A 15,133-nucleotide genomic window follows, 5' to 3' on the forward strand; every position below is an offset into this window, starting at 1 on the left:
GCAGCACCATTTTTTTTAAATTTATTTTGAGAGAAAGAGAGAGAGTGGGGGAGGGGCAGAGAGAAAGGGAGAGAGAATCCCAAGCAGGCTCTCGCTGTCAGCATGGAGCCCAATGTGGGGTTCAAACTCACAAACCGTGAGATCATGACCTGAGCCAAAATGAAGAGTCGGATGCTTAACTGCTAAGCCACCAGGTGCCCCCAACACTATTTCTGATTCAGACAGCTTCAATGATCACTCAACATCAAAATGCTAAACTTGATGTCAAGGTTCATGCTACCCGATAGGGTAACCCCTAGCCACACATAGCAATTGAACGTTTGAAATGTGACATCTGAACTGAGATGTGTTGGAACTATAGAATACAGACTGTATTTTGAAGACTTGGTATGAAAAAAGAATGAAAAATATCTCCAGTTTTATACTAATTACATGGTAAATGATGTTAGACATACTGTTAAAAAATATTAAAATCTGTCTCCCTCTCTCTGCCCCTTCCTTGCTTGCTCGCTCTTTCAAAATAAATGTAAAAATATATATATAATAAAATTAGTTTCACTTTTTTTACATTAAAAAAAGTTTATTTATGAGAGAGAGAGAGAGAGCATGGGTGGGGGAGAGACAGAGAAAGAATTCTAAGCAGGCTCCATGCTGAGCATAGACCCAGGGCTTGAATCCACGAACTGTGAAATCATGACCTGAGCCTAAATCAAGGGTCAGGTGCTTAACCAATTGAGCCACCCAGGCACCTCTTTTTACCTTTTTTTTGAAGTAATCTCACACCCAACATGAGGCTCAAACTCATGATTATGAGATCAGGAGTCACATGCTCCATCGACTGAGCCAGGCAGGCACCCTGTTTTCTTACATTTTTAAATGTGGCTGCTAGAAAATTTAAAACTACATACATGGTTTGCATTTGTGGCTCACATTATGTTTCTAAATTAGACAATGACTGTCTAGCATATTTTACAGATATTTATATTGGCCAAGTCAGCACAAATTTTACTTAGATTAAATCTGACAAAGAACTCTAAACTGTATTAAAATGATTCTTGGGGTGGGGAGGCACCTGGGTGGCTCAGTCGGTTAAGTGCCCAACTCTTGAATTTGCCTCAGGTCATGATCCCAGGGTCATGGGATCGAGCCTGGCATCGGGGTCCACTGTGGAGCCTGTATCTTAAGATTCTCTCTCTCTCTCTCTCTCTTCCTCTGCCCCTACCCCCACTCCACCACTTGTGCGCACTAAAATTAAAAAAAAAAAAAAATTATTCTTGGGGTGCCTGGCTGGCTCAGTTGGCAGAGTATGTGACTCTTGATCTCGGGGTTGTGAAGTTTGAGCCTCATATTGGGTGTGGAGATTACTTAAAATCTTTAAAAATAAAATGATTCTTGGTAAACTTGGGAAAGAGGCCTACGATTTTTCCAGAGCCAGGCTCCTGCAATGGCCACAGGTGCCTAAATGACCAGAAGCTTCGCTCAGAGCCCCTTCAGGCAGTTTCACAGCAGAAGGCTATTGGGCAGCACGCCTCCCTGTAAATGGCTTCTCCATCAACATCCCACTGGGCTTCCCAGCTAAGTCCCAGCAGCAAGACACTCCAATACCCAATGAGCTATGCTCTACTTTCTCTGACCTCTGAATCTCAATTCCAGGGGTGAGGCCTTTCCCTTTGGTGCCTTATCTCTGCTTCTAGGGGTAGTGCCTGCTCCTTTATTTCTGCTCTTCCTATATTCTGTAGAGTTCTCTTTCATTTTTGTATTCAACTCTTCATTACCTCCATCCCTTATAGGATTCCTGTTCAGATTGTGTGGTTTCTGTCTCATTGAACCCTGATATACCAACTATTTTTGCTGGATGTTTGTATTTTACACTCTACATGTTATCTTTGGCATTTATGTGGTAAACTACCATGTTTTGATACAGTAAGTGGCTTCCTTATTTTGCAAATACTAAATGCCTGTCTGTGCTTGCATCTACACAGATTTTAGCATAGTCTAAACTCAAGACATTGAAAAAACCCAGAAGGGAGAATGTGCGTGATGCTGTCTTTAAATCTACCTATAATTGGTCTATTTAGACTTTAAAAGTTCTCTTTAATGAATATGAAATTTATTCAAAAATTTTAAACTTTTCAAAATTTAACTGTTGAGGATTTTACTCTATAATATATTCTGTCACAGGACTTTTTAAGAGGGAGTAGATCAGAAAAGAGCAGATTTGCTCTGATCAAGATTACTGGAAAATGGTTTCTTCTTACCTTTTAAACAAGTTAACCCAATGCTAAAATTATGTATGTGCATGGTATCTTGGATCTATACTTTATCACATATGATTAGTATGATTAGCACAGTGGTTCCACATCCAGGCCATGGATGAGTAAGGGTTCTACTAATGAAGATAACTTTGCTAAAAGCTCACATTGTGCAATGTCTTCATTAAGGAATGCATTCCAACAACACTCACTGCTGTCAAATTTTTATTAACAAAGAAAATATGTGCCTTTAAAAGTAATCTATGCCCTTTTCTCCTCTCCATAATAAAGGAGTCCTTTCACACCGTCTCAAGTTTCCTGAAACCGTAAAAGCTCCGCGCAATGCTGTGCTACCTCACAGGGGATGTTCCCAGAGGTGTCTCTCCCAGGAGCCGTCCCTAATTGGACAGTACTTCTCTCTGAGGCTTTCCGCTTCCTGTGTCCTCGCCTGGGGAACTCTTCTCTGAGGGCTGCTCCTCTGGGACACAGGAGGCATCAACAGTTTCTGCCCTGACTATGCCTCGTCCATTCTGAGGTGGCTGGATCATATGCCACCCCTCCATTCCTCCCATTTGCCCAAGATAATGTTCCTGAAGTAATACCATTTGCCGCCTGGCACAGTATCATTTGCTTCCTCTTCAGCCACCTCTACTACCTCTATCCTAACTTGGGGAACCTGGACTTTTCTCTGATACCATTTTACCAGTTGTTTTTTTTTTTTTTTTTTTTCCAAGACCTTTCCTCTCCAGGACTTACTTTCTCTATAGAACACGTGGGAGTTCAAATCATTTTAAACATTTTTAAGGGCAAACCAAATACTTTTTTACATTGCCAGATGTTTATGGTGCAGAGCTATATAAATGTAACACTTTACCAGAATAGGACTTTTTTTGCTTTAGGAAACTACCAAAATTAGACACACATTCTCCACCCCCCCCCCCCAAGAAAATATATCCAAAAACCTGGTCACAGCATTTAGAATCCTTGGATCGATGATATAAAAGGGGTACAAGGGAGAGACTGGCAAAGAAAAACCTTTGAAGAGTTTTAAGTATTTAATCCAACCTTGGAAACAAGGGTTGCTACCTTCTAGTCCTAAATATGGTGACGGGAACTTCAAAGGGACCACTCAGAGCTTTGAAATGTGTTTCCTGCAACTGTTTTGGTGGCGTGCCAGGAGAGGTCTGCTGCCGTATCTCCCTGCACTTCAGAATTTGGTCAGGTCAGGGATGTGGGAATGTTTCCTGTGGACCAAATGTGGGCCACTCAGGAAAGAGACAGCATGGAATAGTTTTGGATCCTGCCAATACAGCCCTGAGAGGTGGAGAAAATCCTAGGAGAAAGAAGCTGGATACTATGGGCTAGGAAGAAGTCACAAAAGACTATTCTGAATGGAGATGAGAACTACAGGAGAGGGAAATCAGTAGGAAATCTCCAAGGTAATCCAAGAGCCCAAGAGAGTAAAAGCTTAATCCTCTGCTGGATCCAGGGAGGAATAAAGTTGATGTTTACAAGTCCCAGAGTTATACAGAAAGCTGAAACCAGAGCAACCATTCCCCCTTTTCCACTGCTGGCATCCAGCCCAAAGGAAGTCAGGCTGGAAGAACTGAATTAAGGTTAAGCCATCTTTGAGTTTTCATTTATTACAAAGGATTGGACATTTTACTTATTGAAGTAAAACTGTTTTTACAACTAACCATGGCTGGAAAATATTTTTTATTATCTGTGAGTGCTCTAAAAATACATGGGTCAGACCAAGTCTTCATCCTGGGGCACTGGAGCATATTCCCACTGTATAAAGAAAGGACACAAAAAGTTAGGTTTTTATCTCAATCCACTTACCATGCTTATTCTACAAACCACCTGCATACACAGGAACCATTTTTTCAATGGAATTTTCCTTGACAAACATCCCTCTCTTAGTGTACAAGGACACTTTTGCTTCAGATTCCATTCTTGATTCCTAAGTTTACTGATAGTCTCTACCCTGTGCTTTTCTTATGATTCAAACTACTTTTGTTTTGAGGAAAAAAAAACTAAATATAATCCATATGTGCTGTGAAAAAGAAAGCTTTCTCTGAAATAAAACAATTCTATAATGCATTACTTTTTAACATTTTTAAAAAGAAGTTTAATTAAGTCATATCTACACCCACGATGGGGCTTGAACTCACAACCCAAAAATAGTTATGTGACCTACCAACTGAGCCAGCCAGGCACCCTGTTACTTTGCTTTTCTTACATGAATATACAGTATTACAAAATTTCAGCTAATTATAGCCTAAGCTAAATTTTGCAACCAATCCAGAACTCAAAAAAGGCAGAGTATAATCTCTGCCTGAATGACTGTTCTGGTCTTTGCGGGGGTGGCTCCTTTTCATTTAGCTTAGCCACCTTTTTAAAAAAAAAAAAAAAGAGAGAGAGAGAGAGAAGAGAGCACTAGTCAGGAAGGGGCAGAGAGAGAGGGAGACACAGAATCTGAAGCAGGCTCCAGGCTCTGAGCTGTCAGCACAGAGCCCAAAGCAGGTCTCAAACCCACGAGCCGTGAGATCACGACCTGAGTGCCTGAGCCACCCAGGCACCCCTCTTAACCACCTTTCTAAGAAGGGTTCTCTACCCCCACCCCCATTCTCTTTCGCATCTTTGTCTTCACAGCACTTAGCACTACCTGAAATTGCCTACTTGCTAATGGTCAACCTCCAACACACACACACACACACACACACACACACACACACACAAGCCTAGTCCACACGAATGAAATCTGTCAGAGCAGGGTCCTTTTGTCATTTTCTACATATCTCCTGGACCTGGAACTACTTCTGGCACACAGAGGTCACTAAACAGGTATTTGATATATGAGAAGGGGCACTATATCAACAGAAATGAAGAAAACCACAGAATTTCCAGTATCTTTCCAAAAGCATCTTTTTAAAACTAAACTCTCCATTCCTCATTGCCCATCTTTGCTGAATCCTTAGAAAACTGGCTTTATTCTCAATACTCTACTGAAATAAAGTTTATGGAAAGTAAACACTAACCCAAATTTTGCCAAATCTGGAAATCTTTATTTTTAAAATCTTCATTTTCAAAAACAAACACCCCCTCCCCCCCACCACTTCATTCTACTTGACCTCAGCCAGGTGATTGAATGCCCTGTCAAATCCCCTTTCTGACTCAACCCTGTCCTAGTTCATGGGTTCATTATTCTGCAAACACTGGAGTTGACTGTCAACTTCAACCACATTTTTGTTCCCACTGCACCTCTAACATGGAAGGCGCATAGTAGGAACATTACTACATAGATTGTATGGTGAACAAATGAACTACTCTCTCTAGTATATGGACATTTCCCCACATCTTTCTTTGAGCCTCTCTAAACCGTCTTTTTTTTTTTTTTTTTTTTTTTGAGTTTGTATCTTTTCAGTTTCAACCATTACTGTCTGAAGGATGGCTACTGAAGTTCCTCAGTCAAGAAATTGCATCCATCATTTCTAAATGGCCACTAGGTCTCACCATCACCTCCCATCTCTGTGGAAATTATCTTCACCATTCTAACCTTTAAAATAGGCCCCCCCCCCTTTTTTTAGTTTATTTTGAGACAGTGAGTGGGGAGAGGCAGAGAGGGAGAAGTCCCAAGCAGGCTCTGCACAGCCCCCATGAGGGGCTCAAACCCACAAACAGCAAGATCATGACGTGAGCTGAAATTACGAGTGGGAATCCCCACTGACTGAGCTGCCTAGGCGGCCTAAAATGTTCCCTTTCACAACTCTAAGTTAACTACTTCCACTATAGAGCTCCAGTCTAGCCACCTTTTTAAAAATTTTTATTTATTATTGAGAGACAGAGACAGAGTATGAGCATGGGAGGGGCAGAGAGGGAGACACAGAATCTGAAGCAGGCTCCAGGTTCTGAGCTGTCAGCACAGTGCCTGATGCGGGGCTTGAACTCACAAAACTGTGAGATCATGACCTGAGCTGAAGTCGGATGCTTACCCAACTGAGCCACCCAGGCGCCCCTCCAGCCTAGCCTTCTAACTAGAACTGCCACCAGGTTTATTCAATTCCTTCTGAACACTTCTTCATGGTGTCCCACAGGCATTGCAACAAAACCCGAGTTTAGTGTTTCCCCCTCTTGCCTCCATTCTACTCTACTTCCTCAGTGAAATGAACAAATCACCTCTTTGCCATGGCCAGAAAACTGTCATCAAAGATTCCTATCTCCCTGGTAATATTTTTGCATATATGACTCATGGAATGTTCACACAGCCTGTTACAGAAGGAAATGGGAGGGGGGCTGGAAGCTCCCTTTGATTTAGATATTCTCGTTAGAGACCTCCCTAATACAGCCAGTCCTGCCACTACCTTAGCCCACTCCTCATTTTCACACCATTTCAGAACCTGCTTCCTGATTTTCCAGCTTCAAGACTCATGACCTCCACATCACCACCTTCCACATTTATCTTGATAATGAAAATTAACCTTAGTGCCACTGGGGGGTCCAAAACCTTCAATGACTTCTCATTACATTAGCACTTTAATTACTACTTGAAACTTTTCTTCATCTGCTCACAGCTTACTTACACCTCTAGATTCTTCCCTCTCTTGACAAACCACACTGTGATTAAAGGACCAAGTAAATAATACATGACACAAGGCACTCAGTATTTCTGGTTCTCATTTCAGCCACACGTTGGTGATACTCATCTGGTCCTGAGTAGCCTCTGCCCAAGAAACAAATTCCTCAGCAGTTCAGTAAGGTGATTAGGTGGCTCAGGTGTCCCTTTTACTGTCTCAATAGAATTAAGTGGGGCATCTTTTGTCAGACTGGGACCTACTGCCCAAACCTCAACCAATCCTCAGGATATCATCCAATTCATCAGACATAAACTTCTGCAAACTGACTCAACTGAATACACCTGCTTACACTCTTCAGAATGTGCCAACCCAGCCCCATCTCTTTCCCATTGCTTCTCCCTGGGCTTTAAAATCACTTCTAATTCATCAGAGCGGTTTCATTTGGTCCATGTGCCTTCCATGGTCTGTGGGGAGAATTACCACGGAGCCAGAGTAGTTTTCAAAACTTACTCTGTGCTAAGGGTCACACGCGTTGGCAAATGAAGTAAGCTCACTTTATACTCCAACACAGGCCTTTGTTAATGCATCCCTGTCCACCAGTCCCCACACCCCCTTCCCCTTTGCACCAATGCTTTTCCTGACCTAGTATTCAGTTAATTCCACAGGTCTTCAGGTCAGTGCTCATTTGCCTCAAAGCCTAGTTATTCTATACTGGCCATTACCTATCTTAATGGGTCCCTCCATCATTCAGGAACCAACTAGTAGTAACACTGGAAGATTTCAGAAAGACTTTGCAATCAAGTCAGATTATTTCAGTTCAGTTCTCTCAAGCCAAAGTATAGCTAAGCCTTGAACGATGGAGGGTTAGCATGCAAACGTACCATGCAGTCAAAAATCCATGTGTAAATTCAATTCCCCCTAAACTTAACAATGGACTGGAAGCTTTACTAGTTAACAGTCAACATGCATTTTATATATGTATCATACACCATATTCTTACAGTCAAGCTAGATATAATGTGAAGAAATCATCAGGAAGATGTCTGTAGTGCTATACTGCATTTATTGAGACAGTTCAACCTGGTTGTTCAAGGACCACCTGTATGTTTTAGATCAAAAGCAATTTCATAAACTTGAACCTAATTATTCAGTTGTCTACTGTAAAAGCACCTTTGCTTAACTATTTGACTGTGCTCACAAACACATGAAAGTTACCATTAGCCTTCTAGTTTACCAGTGAGCAGAGGCACTGAAGTTAGGAAAATCACACTAACAAATGGCAGCCAAGCTCCAGGAACCATACTCTTAATAGATCCCTAAAGTACAGAGCTCTGTCATTTCAGATCTTGTGTCAGGAAGCCCAATATCGGTTTCTATCAGCAGGGGCTCCTGTACAACTGGCTGTAAGCTGTGATCTGAAGTATGAGTTAGGAGCTAAAGAGAAAATCAGGAGGGCAAGACTTAGCTAGTATCCTGGCAAAGCATTATTGGGTGCAGTAAAGTAAGGTTAGCAAGGCACTGAAGATCATGAACATCCTCCACAGGTCAAGTTGCAATCAATGAAAGCTGTAAGTTAGACAGTACTTGACCACTCTATTTTATGGTGACTGTTCGAACACTCGTGCTCCACTTAATCTTCTCTGCTGTCACTCCAACTAAGTTGGCCTTGTCACATTTCAAATAACAGACAATAAACCACCAGAGCTGGGAAAGCATGGTAAAAAATTTCAGAGCACTTTAACACAGAAAGATCAATGATCATTTGAGGGTTACAAAAATTCTACTGGGGACCTTATTTATCATTGCCTTTTGTCCACAAATCCACGTTTACATATTTCGCTTTCCTTTACTTTCTATTCGATCCACTGCGTTTGCATATGGCCCTACATACTTTCTTTTAACCCACCCCACTCAAGTGTTTTTTGGACTGCCACCTAGCAAGTAGCTTCAGGTATTCACTTAGCTGGCCACCTTAAATAACACATAAGCCTGTATACTAGACACCAACCAAGCGTTTTGGAGACTCGATGAGCTAACATCACCTTTCCAAAACTCATTCAACACCCGTCCTTCATGTTCTCACTGGTACTCCAAATCCCAGGTCAAAACCCAGGTCAAAACTAGTGCCCCAGAACAGTAACTTAACAAGTAACTCTAATATTAAGTTGTCCTATCCCCAATTCTACAGTAATTCACTGATACAAGGCAATTAAAAATACCTTAGCACACCACATATTTTTTAAAACCAGAACATTTATTGTGTGACTAATCGTTGAAATCCTTAAGATGAACTGGATGCTGCAACAGCTGCCCTCTTGGGTTTAGGCGTTGTTCCTTCACGGAATCCATGCCTGCATAATGTTAAAAACAAAACCATTACTTCAGCAACTCCAATATTTACATTTCAACTTTTACTAATACAGATTTAAATGAGCTTATCTCAGTTGAATGCTGAAATCAGTATCAAATTCATATGTTCAGACATTTATTTTTACAACATCATGGATAAGCTGCAACATTTTATTTACTACTTCTGCATCAAATCACCCATTTTAAGCATATACTTAACTGCAATTGGAAAAAAGGTCAACAATTTATTTGGTTGTACTGATCACTGGGCCAGTACTTCTTTCCAGATTAAGAGCCCTAAGGTTATTTGTGAAAATGTGTCCCTAGGCTATTGGGCAGTATCCTTTAACCAAGGCAAAAAAGGAGCAGGTTTAATGGCGGATATTTTCTAAACTGCTTAACTATGTTTTACATTTTTAACTTTTAATATGCATACACACTAAGGCAATTAAAAATACCTTAGCACACCACATATTTTTTAAAACCAGAACATTTATTGTGTGACTAATGGTTGAAATCCTTAAGATGAACTGGATGCTGCAACAGCTGTAGTTATCCCCCTTTTAAAGACTTCTGATCAGTTCATGCTCTTAAACTGACATTAAACTAGCAGACCACTCAATACTAAGCCCACACTACTGTATAATGCTTTTAAGGGCAAAGAAAGGTCATCTCAGCACATGAACACAAACACATGTAAGCGTGTGGTGTTTACAAAGCCTCAAAATTCCTTGTTATCTTTTAAAATTAGAAAATCTGGAATTGAGGGGGCAAAGGCCAGGGATTCCCCAACACAGAATGATCTTAGTTGAGACCTAAGACACCTTAAAAGATGCCATTAAAATGCAGTTTCTCTGAAAGTCCAGATTGGAGCTGAAATTCTGCATTCCAACTCTTAAAGCCTGGCTTTGACAAGACAGAAAGGTATCTTTCTTTCTATACTAATGCAATAACTATGACAGTTTTCTATAGCAGATTTGCTCAAAGCCACAGAAGTGAAGGCCTGACCCCAGGCCTCATTCACCACTACTGTCCTGACAAATTTTGGTGAGAAAGATGTAGATTATCCCTGGTATTATTACATTTGAGAGAGTCTAGCTCAAATCACTCTACACGTTTATAGCTTATACTATTGCTCACTGAAAGATTAACAAAATGCAGATTAACTGATCTGAAGTTTACAGTGGCAGCAAAAAAACAAACAAAAAAAACCCTTCCAATGAGTCATTCCCACCGACCAGGGTAGTATCCCTACCCTAGTTTACAGTAAATAAAGAGGTTCTTGTTTAAGCTCACAGAACCAATTATGATAGAAACACAAAAACTGTACCTGAATCTGCGGTATACAATTTTTAGGTGCCTCATTCGACCGGTCCCAGTGGTATTTCTTCTTTTAGCCTTGGCACTCCAGTTATCTAAAACATAAATTCGGGTCAGGTTCTAACTGGTTTTTCCTACACACGTTGTACGCACTGTCGGTCAATATACTTTAAAAAGTGCCTTGTTTTTTAAATCCACTTCGTCCACATACAGATGCGCTTTTACGTTAAGTACCAAGTACTGCCCAAAGCCATGCCCACTTAGGTACAACGCAAACAGACTATTAACATCCCTTCCAACAGCTAATACAGTTGTGTTGAAACATCAATCAACTTACATTTTCTCTTTCGCTTGGCAGGATAGCCACATTTGCCACAGGTCGACTTCTGAAGGTGGTAGGCCTTCGAGCCACAGCGGCGGCACAACGTGTGCGTCTTATTGCGACGCTTTCCAAACGATGACGTCCCCTTCGTCTGCAAAGGGGATGAACGATTCGGAGATCTAATAATTTCTATATGAATTCCGATGTTTTCAGGATAAGAAAACTAACTCTTTAAGATTTTTAAAGACAATCTACGGCTGAAACTGCAGCGGAAGCTTCTAACTTTTTAAATGCTAAATTAACTACCAGCATTTCACGTTACCTAAAGCCTTCTACAAGGGTTGCTGTATTTTGAAATCAGCTACGTTTTTTTTTTTTTTAAAGAAAAAACAGTCGCAAGACGAAATAAGGTGGTGGTTTTCCTACGTATTCCGACCCCCAAAATCTAAGAGCTCCTGCCAGGTTTCCCCTTCAATGAATTCCTTTGTTTACAGAGCCAAACACTCCCAAAACATGCTGCTTTTTCCAGTTCTCATCCGAGGACAGGGCTGTGGGAGTTCCCCCAAAATCAAAGGGAGCAAGGGACCGAGAGTGGCGCCTGCTCCACGGATGCAGACTAAGTACCCCAGTTACAGTTAGGAGCCATTCTACTGGCCCCGTTGCTGCCCACCCGCTCCCCTTATCAGGAGCCTTGCCGGCCCCCTAAGGATGGCAAGGGGGACAACGCAGAGGATGAGGATGGAAGGCGATTCCATGAACCCTTGGAAGAAACTCACCATCTCGTTTCCGCAACCGAGACCAAAGAGGCCGGAAAAGAAGGCACTTCCGCTATATGGTGGCTCAGAAGCTTCCGCCCAGGAAAGTACTTCCGGCGGGACCGGTGCACCGTTCTCAAACGCCCGTAGCGCAGTGTGGGTGGGTCTAGAGGAGGATCCAGAGCCAGGCGGGGCCAATAAGGGTTTCAGGGCCGGGTGGCGGGAGGGCTCACAGCTTCCTGGTGTCCGAATGGGCGTGACTTCGTTGGACCCGCCTTGGCCGAGAGCAACGTTCACGCCAGACCTGCGTTCTTTGTGCTCCTGCTCCTGCCCTTCCACCTTCTCGGGTTCTCAGAGTTGTGGCCACACCGCAGATTTCAGTGGGGAACCTAGGGGTGCCCGTGCTGACCCTGCGCTACCGGAGTGAGGTGTTGGGTTCCGGATGGGACTGGAATCCCCAGCTGGGAGAAACTAGCGCTTCTGGCTAGACGCTCTTGGCTGAGCCGGTTCTTCCCTAGAGGTCGTCAGCGGTATGGAGAACACGGACCGGCCTCTGAAGAGCTGGGTTCCGAATCTAAAAACAAAGGCGAATCATGTTTTTTTCTAGCTGTAGTAATTTAGTGGCGAGTATTTTGATCTAAAATTATATTGTGTCAAGGGAACTTGTAGATGTAGTTTCCTGCACCCTGATGTGAGGAAATCTGATTTGGCCCCTTTAGGTAGGGCCTGGCAGTCTGTACTTAAGCACTTTTATTATTTAAAAAACATTTTTTAAGAGAGCACGTGAGGGTGGGGGAGAGGGGCAGAGGCAGGGAGAGAGAGAATCCCCAGCAGGCTCAGCTCGGGGCCCAACCTGGAGCGTGGTCCCACTACTCTGGGATCATGACCTTAACCGAAATCCGTATTTTGTTGCTCAACAGACAGAGCCATTCAGGCACCACTAATTTGTTTCGTTTTAATCCTCTTAAGTTTGTAGGAACTTATTAGAACCGTAGTAAGAAACAGCACCTAATGCAGAAAGTTCCTGGAATTGCAGTTTAGTCTGAGCACTTAAATGTTGGCCTCCTCTTTATCCCTTGGCTGCTGACCCCTCATCCCCGATCTGCCACTATCTCGAGGACAGAGACTGCCCTGTGAACATTTTTATTCCCAGCCCCTAGAAAAGAGTCTAGTACTTCTACAGCGATTGTTAACCTGTTCAAATTAAATGTCTGATTTCTAGAGTTCATTTTGTTCTGCTAGCAGTTATTCCATTACCTTTGCTAATATCTCACAAGTGACAGCCACTGAGGTGGCTCTAATGCCGTGGAGACCTATGTAAGCAAACAAATCTAAGCCCGTAAATACCTCCACGTTGGGAAAGCAAAACATTAAGGAGAGGATGCCTGGCAGTCAGAGCACGCGACTCTTGGTCTCAGGGTCTTGAGTGGGGCGTAGAGAGGACTTAAAAAAACAACGAACCAAACAAAAAACAAACACAAAACCACTAAGGACAACCAATTAAAACTAGGCTTAAAGTTACACCCAGTCAAGTCCTTGCCTTTCTTTGCTTCTGCACTTTCTGTTTTCCCAGGCTCTTGAAGTCTGAGACTCCTAACCACTTCTGATTTGACACTGCCCTATTAGAATTCACTTTTGCTCAAACTCTTCAAAATTTAAATATGCCTCAGTTTATCTTTTAACAGCCCCTTGTGATTACATTGGCCCCACCAGATAACTTCCTTAGCTCAAGATCAGCTGATTAGCAACCTTAATTACATCTGCAACCTTAATTGTCCTTTGCCATGTAACCTAACATATTTATAGGTTGTGTTAATAAGGACATAGACGCGGGGGGGGGGGGGGTGGCATTCTGCCTAGCACAGGTGTCTGAATAAGTGAGATTAGAAAAGGTAGGGCAGGTGGCAACCACTGAGGAACCAAAACAGTATGACTGGCACTGTGTGAGATTCTTTTTTTACTCTCCCAGTTGTAGACAGGGAAAGTGAAATATTTTTGCTCTTTGATGTAAAGTAGTTGTTTTTGGTGTGCTTGATTCCACGCTATTTCGGTCCTAGTCAGGTTAACCCTTAGCTCTGCAAAGCCAATTCAGAACCTCCAGGTTCCTGTCCAAATGCCATGTTTAGGTCAGGAGTAAATGAACTTCTGAAACATGATATATGCTGCTACCTAGGTATTTGCTCTATGACATGTTGCCTTTCAGCAGAGAATGATGGAGACTACGTAAACACTGCATCCATGATTCTGGTACAATCCAAGGCTTTTGACCACCAGAACTTGGCACTAGCCCTCCTTCCCCCCCCCCCCCACCTATAGTAAATGAAATTACTGCTGACTTTTCTTTCTATTTTTTTATTTTTGAGAGAGAGAGATTGTGACCAGGGGAGGGGCAGAGAGAAAGGGAGACACAGAATCCCAAGCCCAAGCAGGCTCTGTACTGTCAGCACAGAGCCCAACATGGGGCTCAAAGTCATGAACCATGAGATCATGACCTGAACCGAAATCAAGAGCTGTCGACGCTCAACTGACTGAGCTACCCAGGTACACATTCAACTTTTAAAAAGAGTGTCTTGCTGCGTATAATCTTTTGGGACTTAAAGTTTTCCCTTAATATATGGTTATCTTCTGGGTCACTGAAGGTCATTCTTTTTGAATGGTGTATACTGTTAATGCAACACTAGAGTTTATTTATCCAGTATCCTGTTGATAGTTATTTAAATTGTTTTGTTTTCAGGTTCTTGTGAACTACATACCTATAAATAAAAACCACCCAGGTAGTTTTTTTAGAAAAATCAAAATGAAGTCTGCTAATAAAAACAAAAACTATGAAATATTAAAATAAACAGGAGTGTTTAAAGTAGAAAGTATGAATCCCCCTGTCATCATATCCTCAGAGTTAACCAGTGTTACCATTGGGCTATCTCTCTCCTGACTGTGTTCTTTTAAATCTATATCTACATATGCATATAATATATGTATGCTATGCACATTTTAATTTTTTAAACAAAAATGGGATCTTAACTTGCTATCTTTCATAATGATATATCATGGGTATTACTAGCTGTTAATATGTATAACTCACTTCATCCTTTTTACTTATTTATGTATTTATTTTTTGTTAAGTAAACTCTGTCCCCACTGTGGGAATCAGGATCATGACCCTGGGATCAAGAGTCGCATGCTCTGCTAAGCCTGACAGATGCCCTGCTTTCGTCCTTGTAAGCTGTTCTTTTCTGTTTCACTGTTGATGTATCAACATTTATTCCACAAATTCCCACTTTATTTAAATCTTGGTTACTTAAAAATTTTCTGCTATTATAAATAATGCTGTCATGAAGATTCTTACACATGTATCTTTGGGCATTTGTCTGATTATTTCCTTAAGAAATTTTCTAGAAGTGAAATTGCTGAGTTGAAAGGTATAAATTTGTATTATTTTTTACTTTTAAAGTGTTTATATATTTTGAGAGAGTGTGTGTGTGTGTGTGTGTGTAAGCAGGGGAGGAGCAGAGAGAGGGAGAGAGAATCCCAAGCAGGCTCCATGCCCAGCACAGAACCT

The 15,133-nt window shown here is 41.8% G+C and overlaps 1 protein-coding gene and 1 non-coding gene across 2 annotated transcripts; both read right to left on the reverse strand.

Annotated features, from left to right (window-relative positions):
* Positions 1-9,061: 9,061 nt before the first annotated feature.
* On the reverse strand, positions 9,062-11,809 carry RPL37 (ribosomal protein L37). Its single transcript, XM_040496041.1, has 4 exons — positions 11,596-11,809; positions 10,835-10,970; positions 10,508-10,592; positions 9,062-9,179 (listed from the first exon to the last, which is right to left on the reverse strand). The coding sequence occupies exons 1-4, from the start codon at positions 11,596-11,598 to the stop codon at positions 9,110-9,112; spliced, it is 294 nt and encodes a 97-aa protein (XP_040351975.1). The 5' UTR covers positions 11,599-11,809; the 3' UTR covers positions 9,062-9,109.
* Positions 9,261-9,340, reverse strand: LOC121017058 (small nucleolar RNA SNORD72). The gene has a single exon (XR_005784603.1). It is a non-coding gene; the product is annotated as a small nucleolar RNA SNORD72 (small nucleolar RNA).
* Positions 11,810-15,133: the final 3,324 nt, after the last annotated feature.

This window comes from Herpailurus yagouaroundi, unplaced genomic scaffold (genome assembly GCF_014898765.1).
Source record: "Herpailurus yagouaroundi ecotype Mexico unplaced genomic scaffold, PumYag 29, whole genome shotgun sequence".
Classification (NCBI taxonomy): domain Eukaryota; kingdom Metazoa; phylum Chordata; class Mammalia; order Carnivora; family Felidae; genus Herpailurus; species Herpailurus yagouaroundi.

What these genes read in the sequence shown, in the direction of transcription:
- RPL37 (XM_040496041.1), bottom strand. An exon ending in TGCCAAGCGAAAGAGAAAAT is followed by an intron (nt 10,593 to 10,834) that starts GTAAGTTGATTG and finishes TTTATGTTTTAG; the next exon opens with ATAACTGGAGTGCCAAGGCT. An exon ending in ATTGTATACCGCAGATTCAG is followed by an intron (nt 9,180 to 10,507) that starts GTACAGTTTTTG and finishes AACATTATGCAG; the next exon opens with GCATGGATTCCGTGAAGGAA.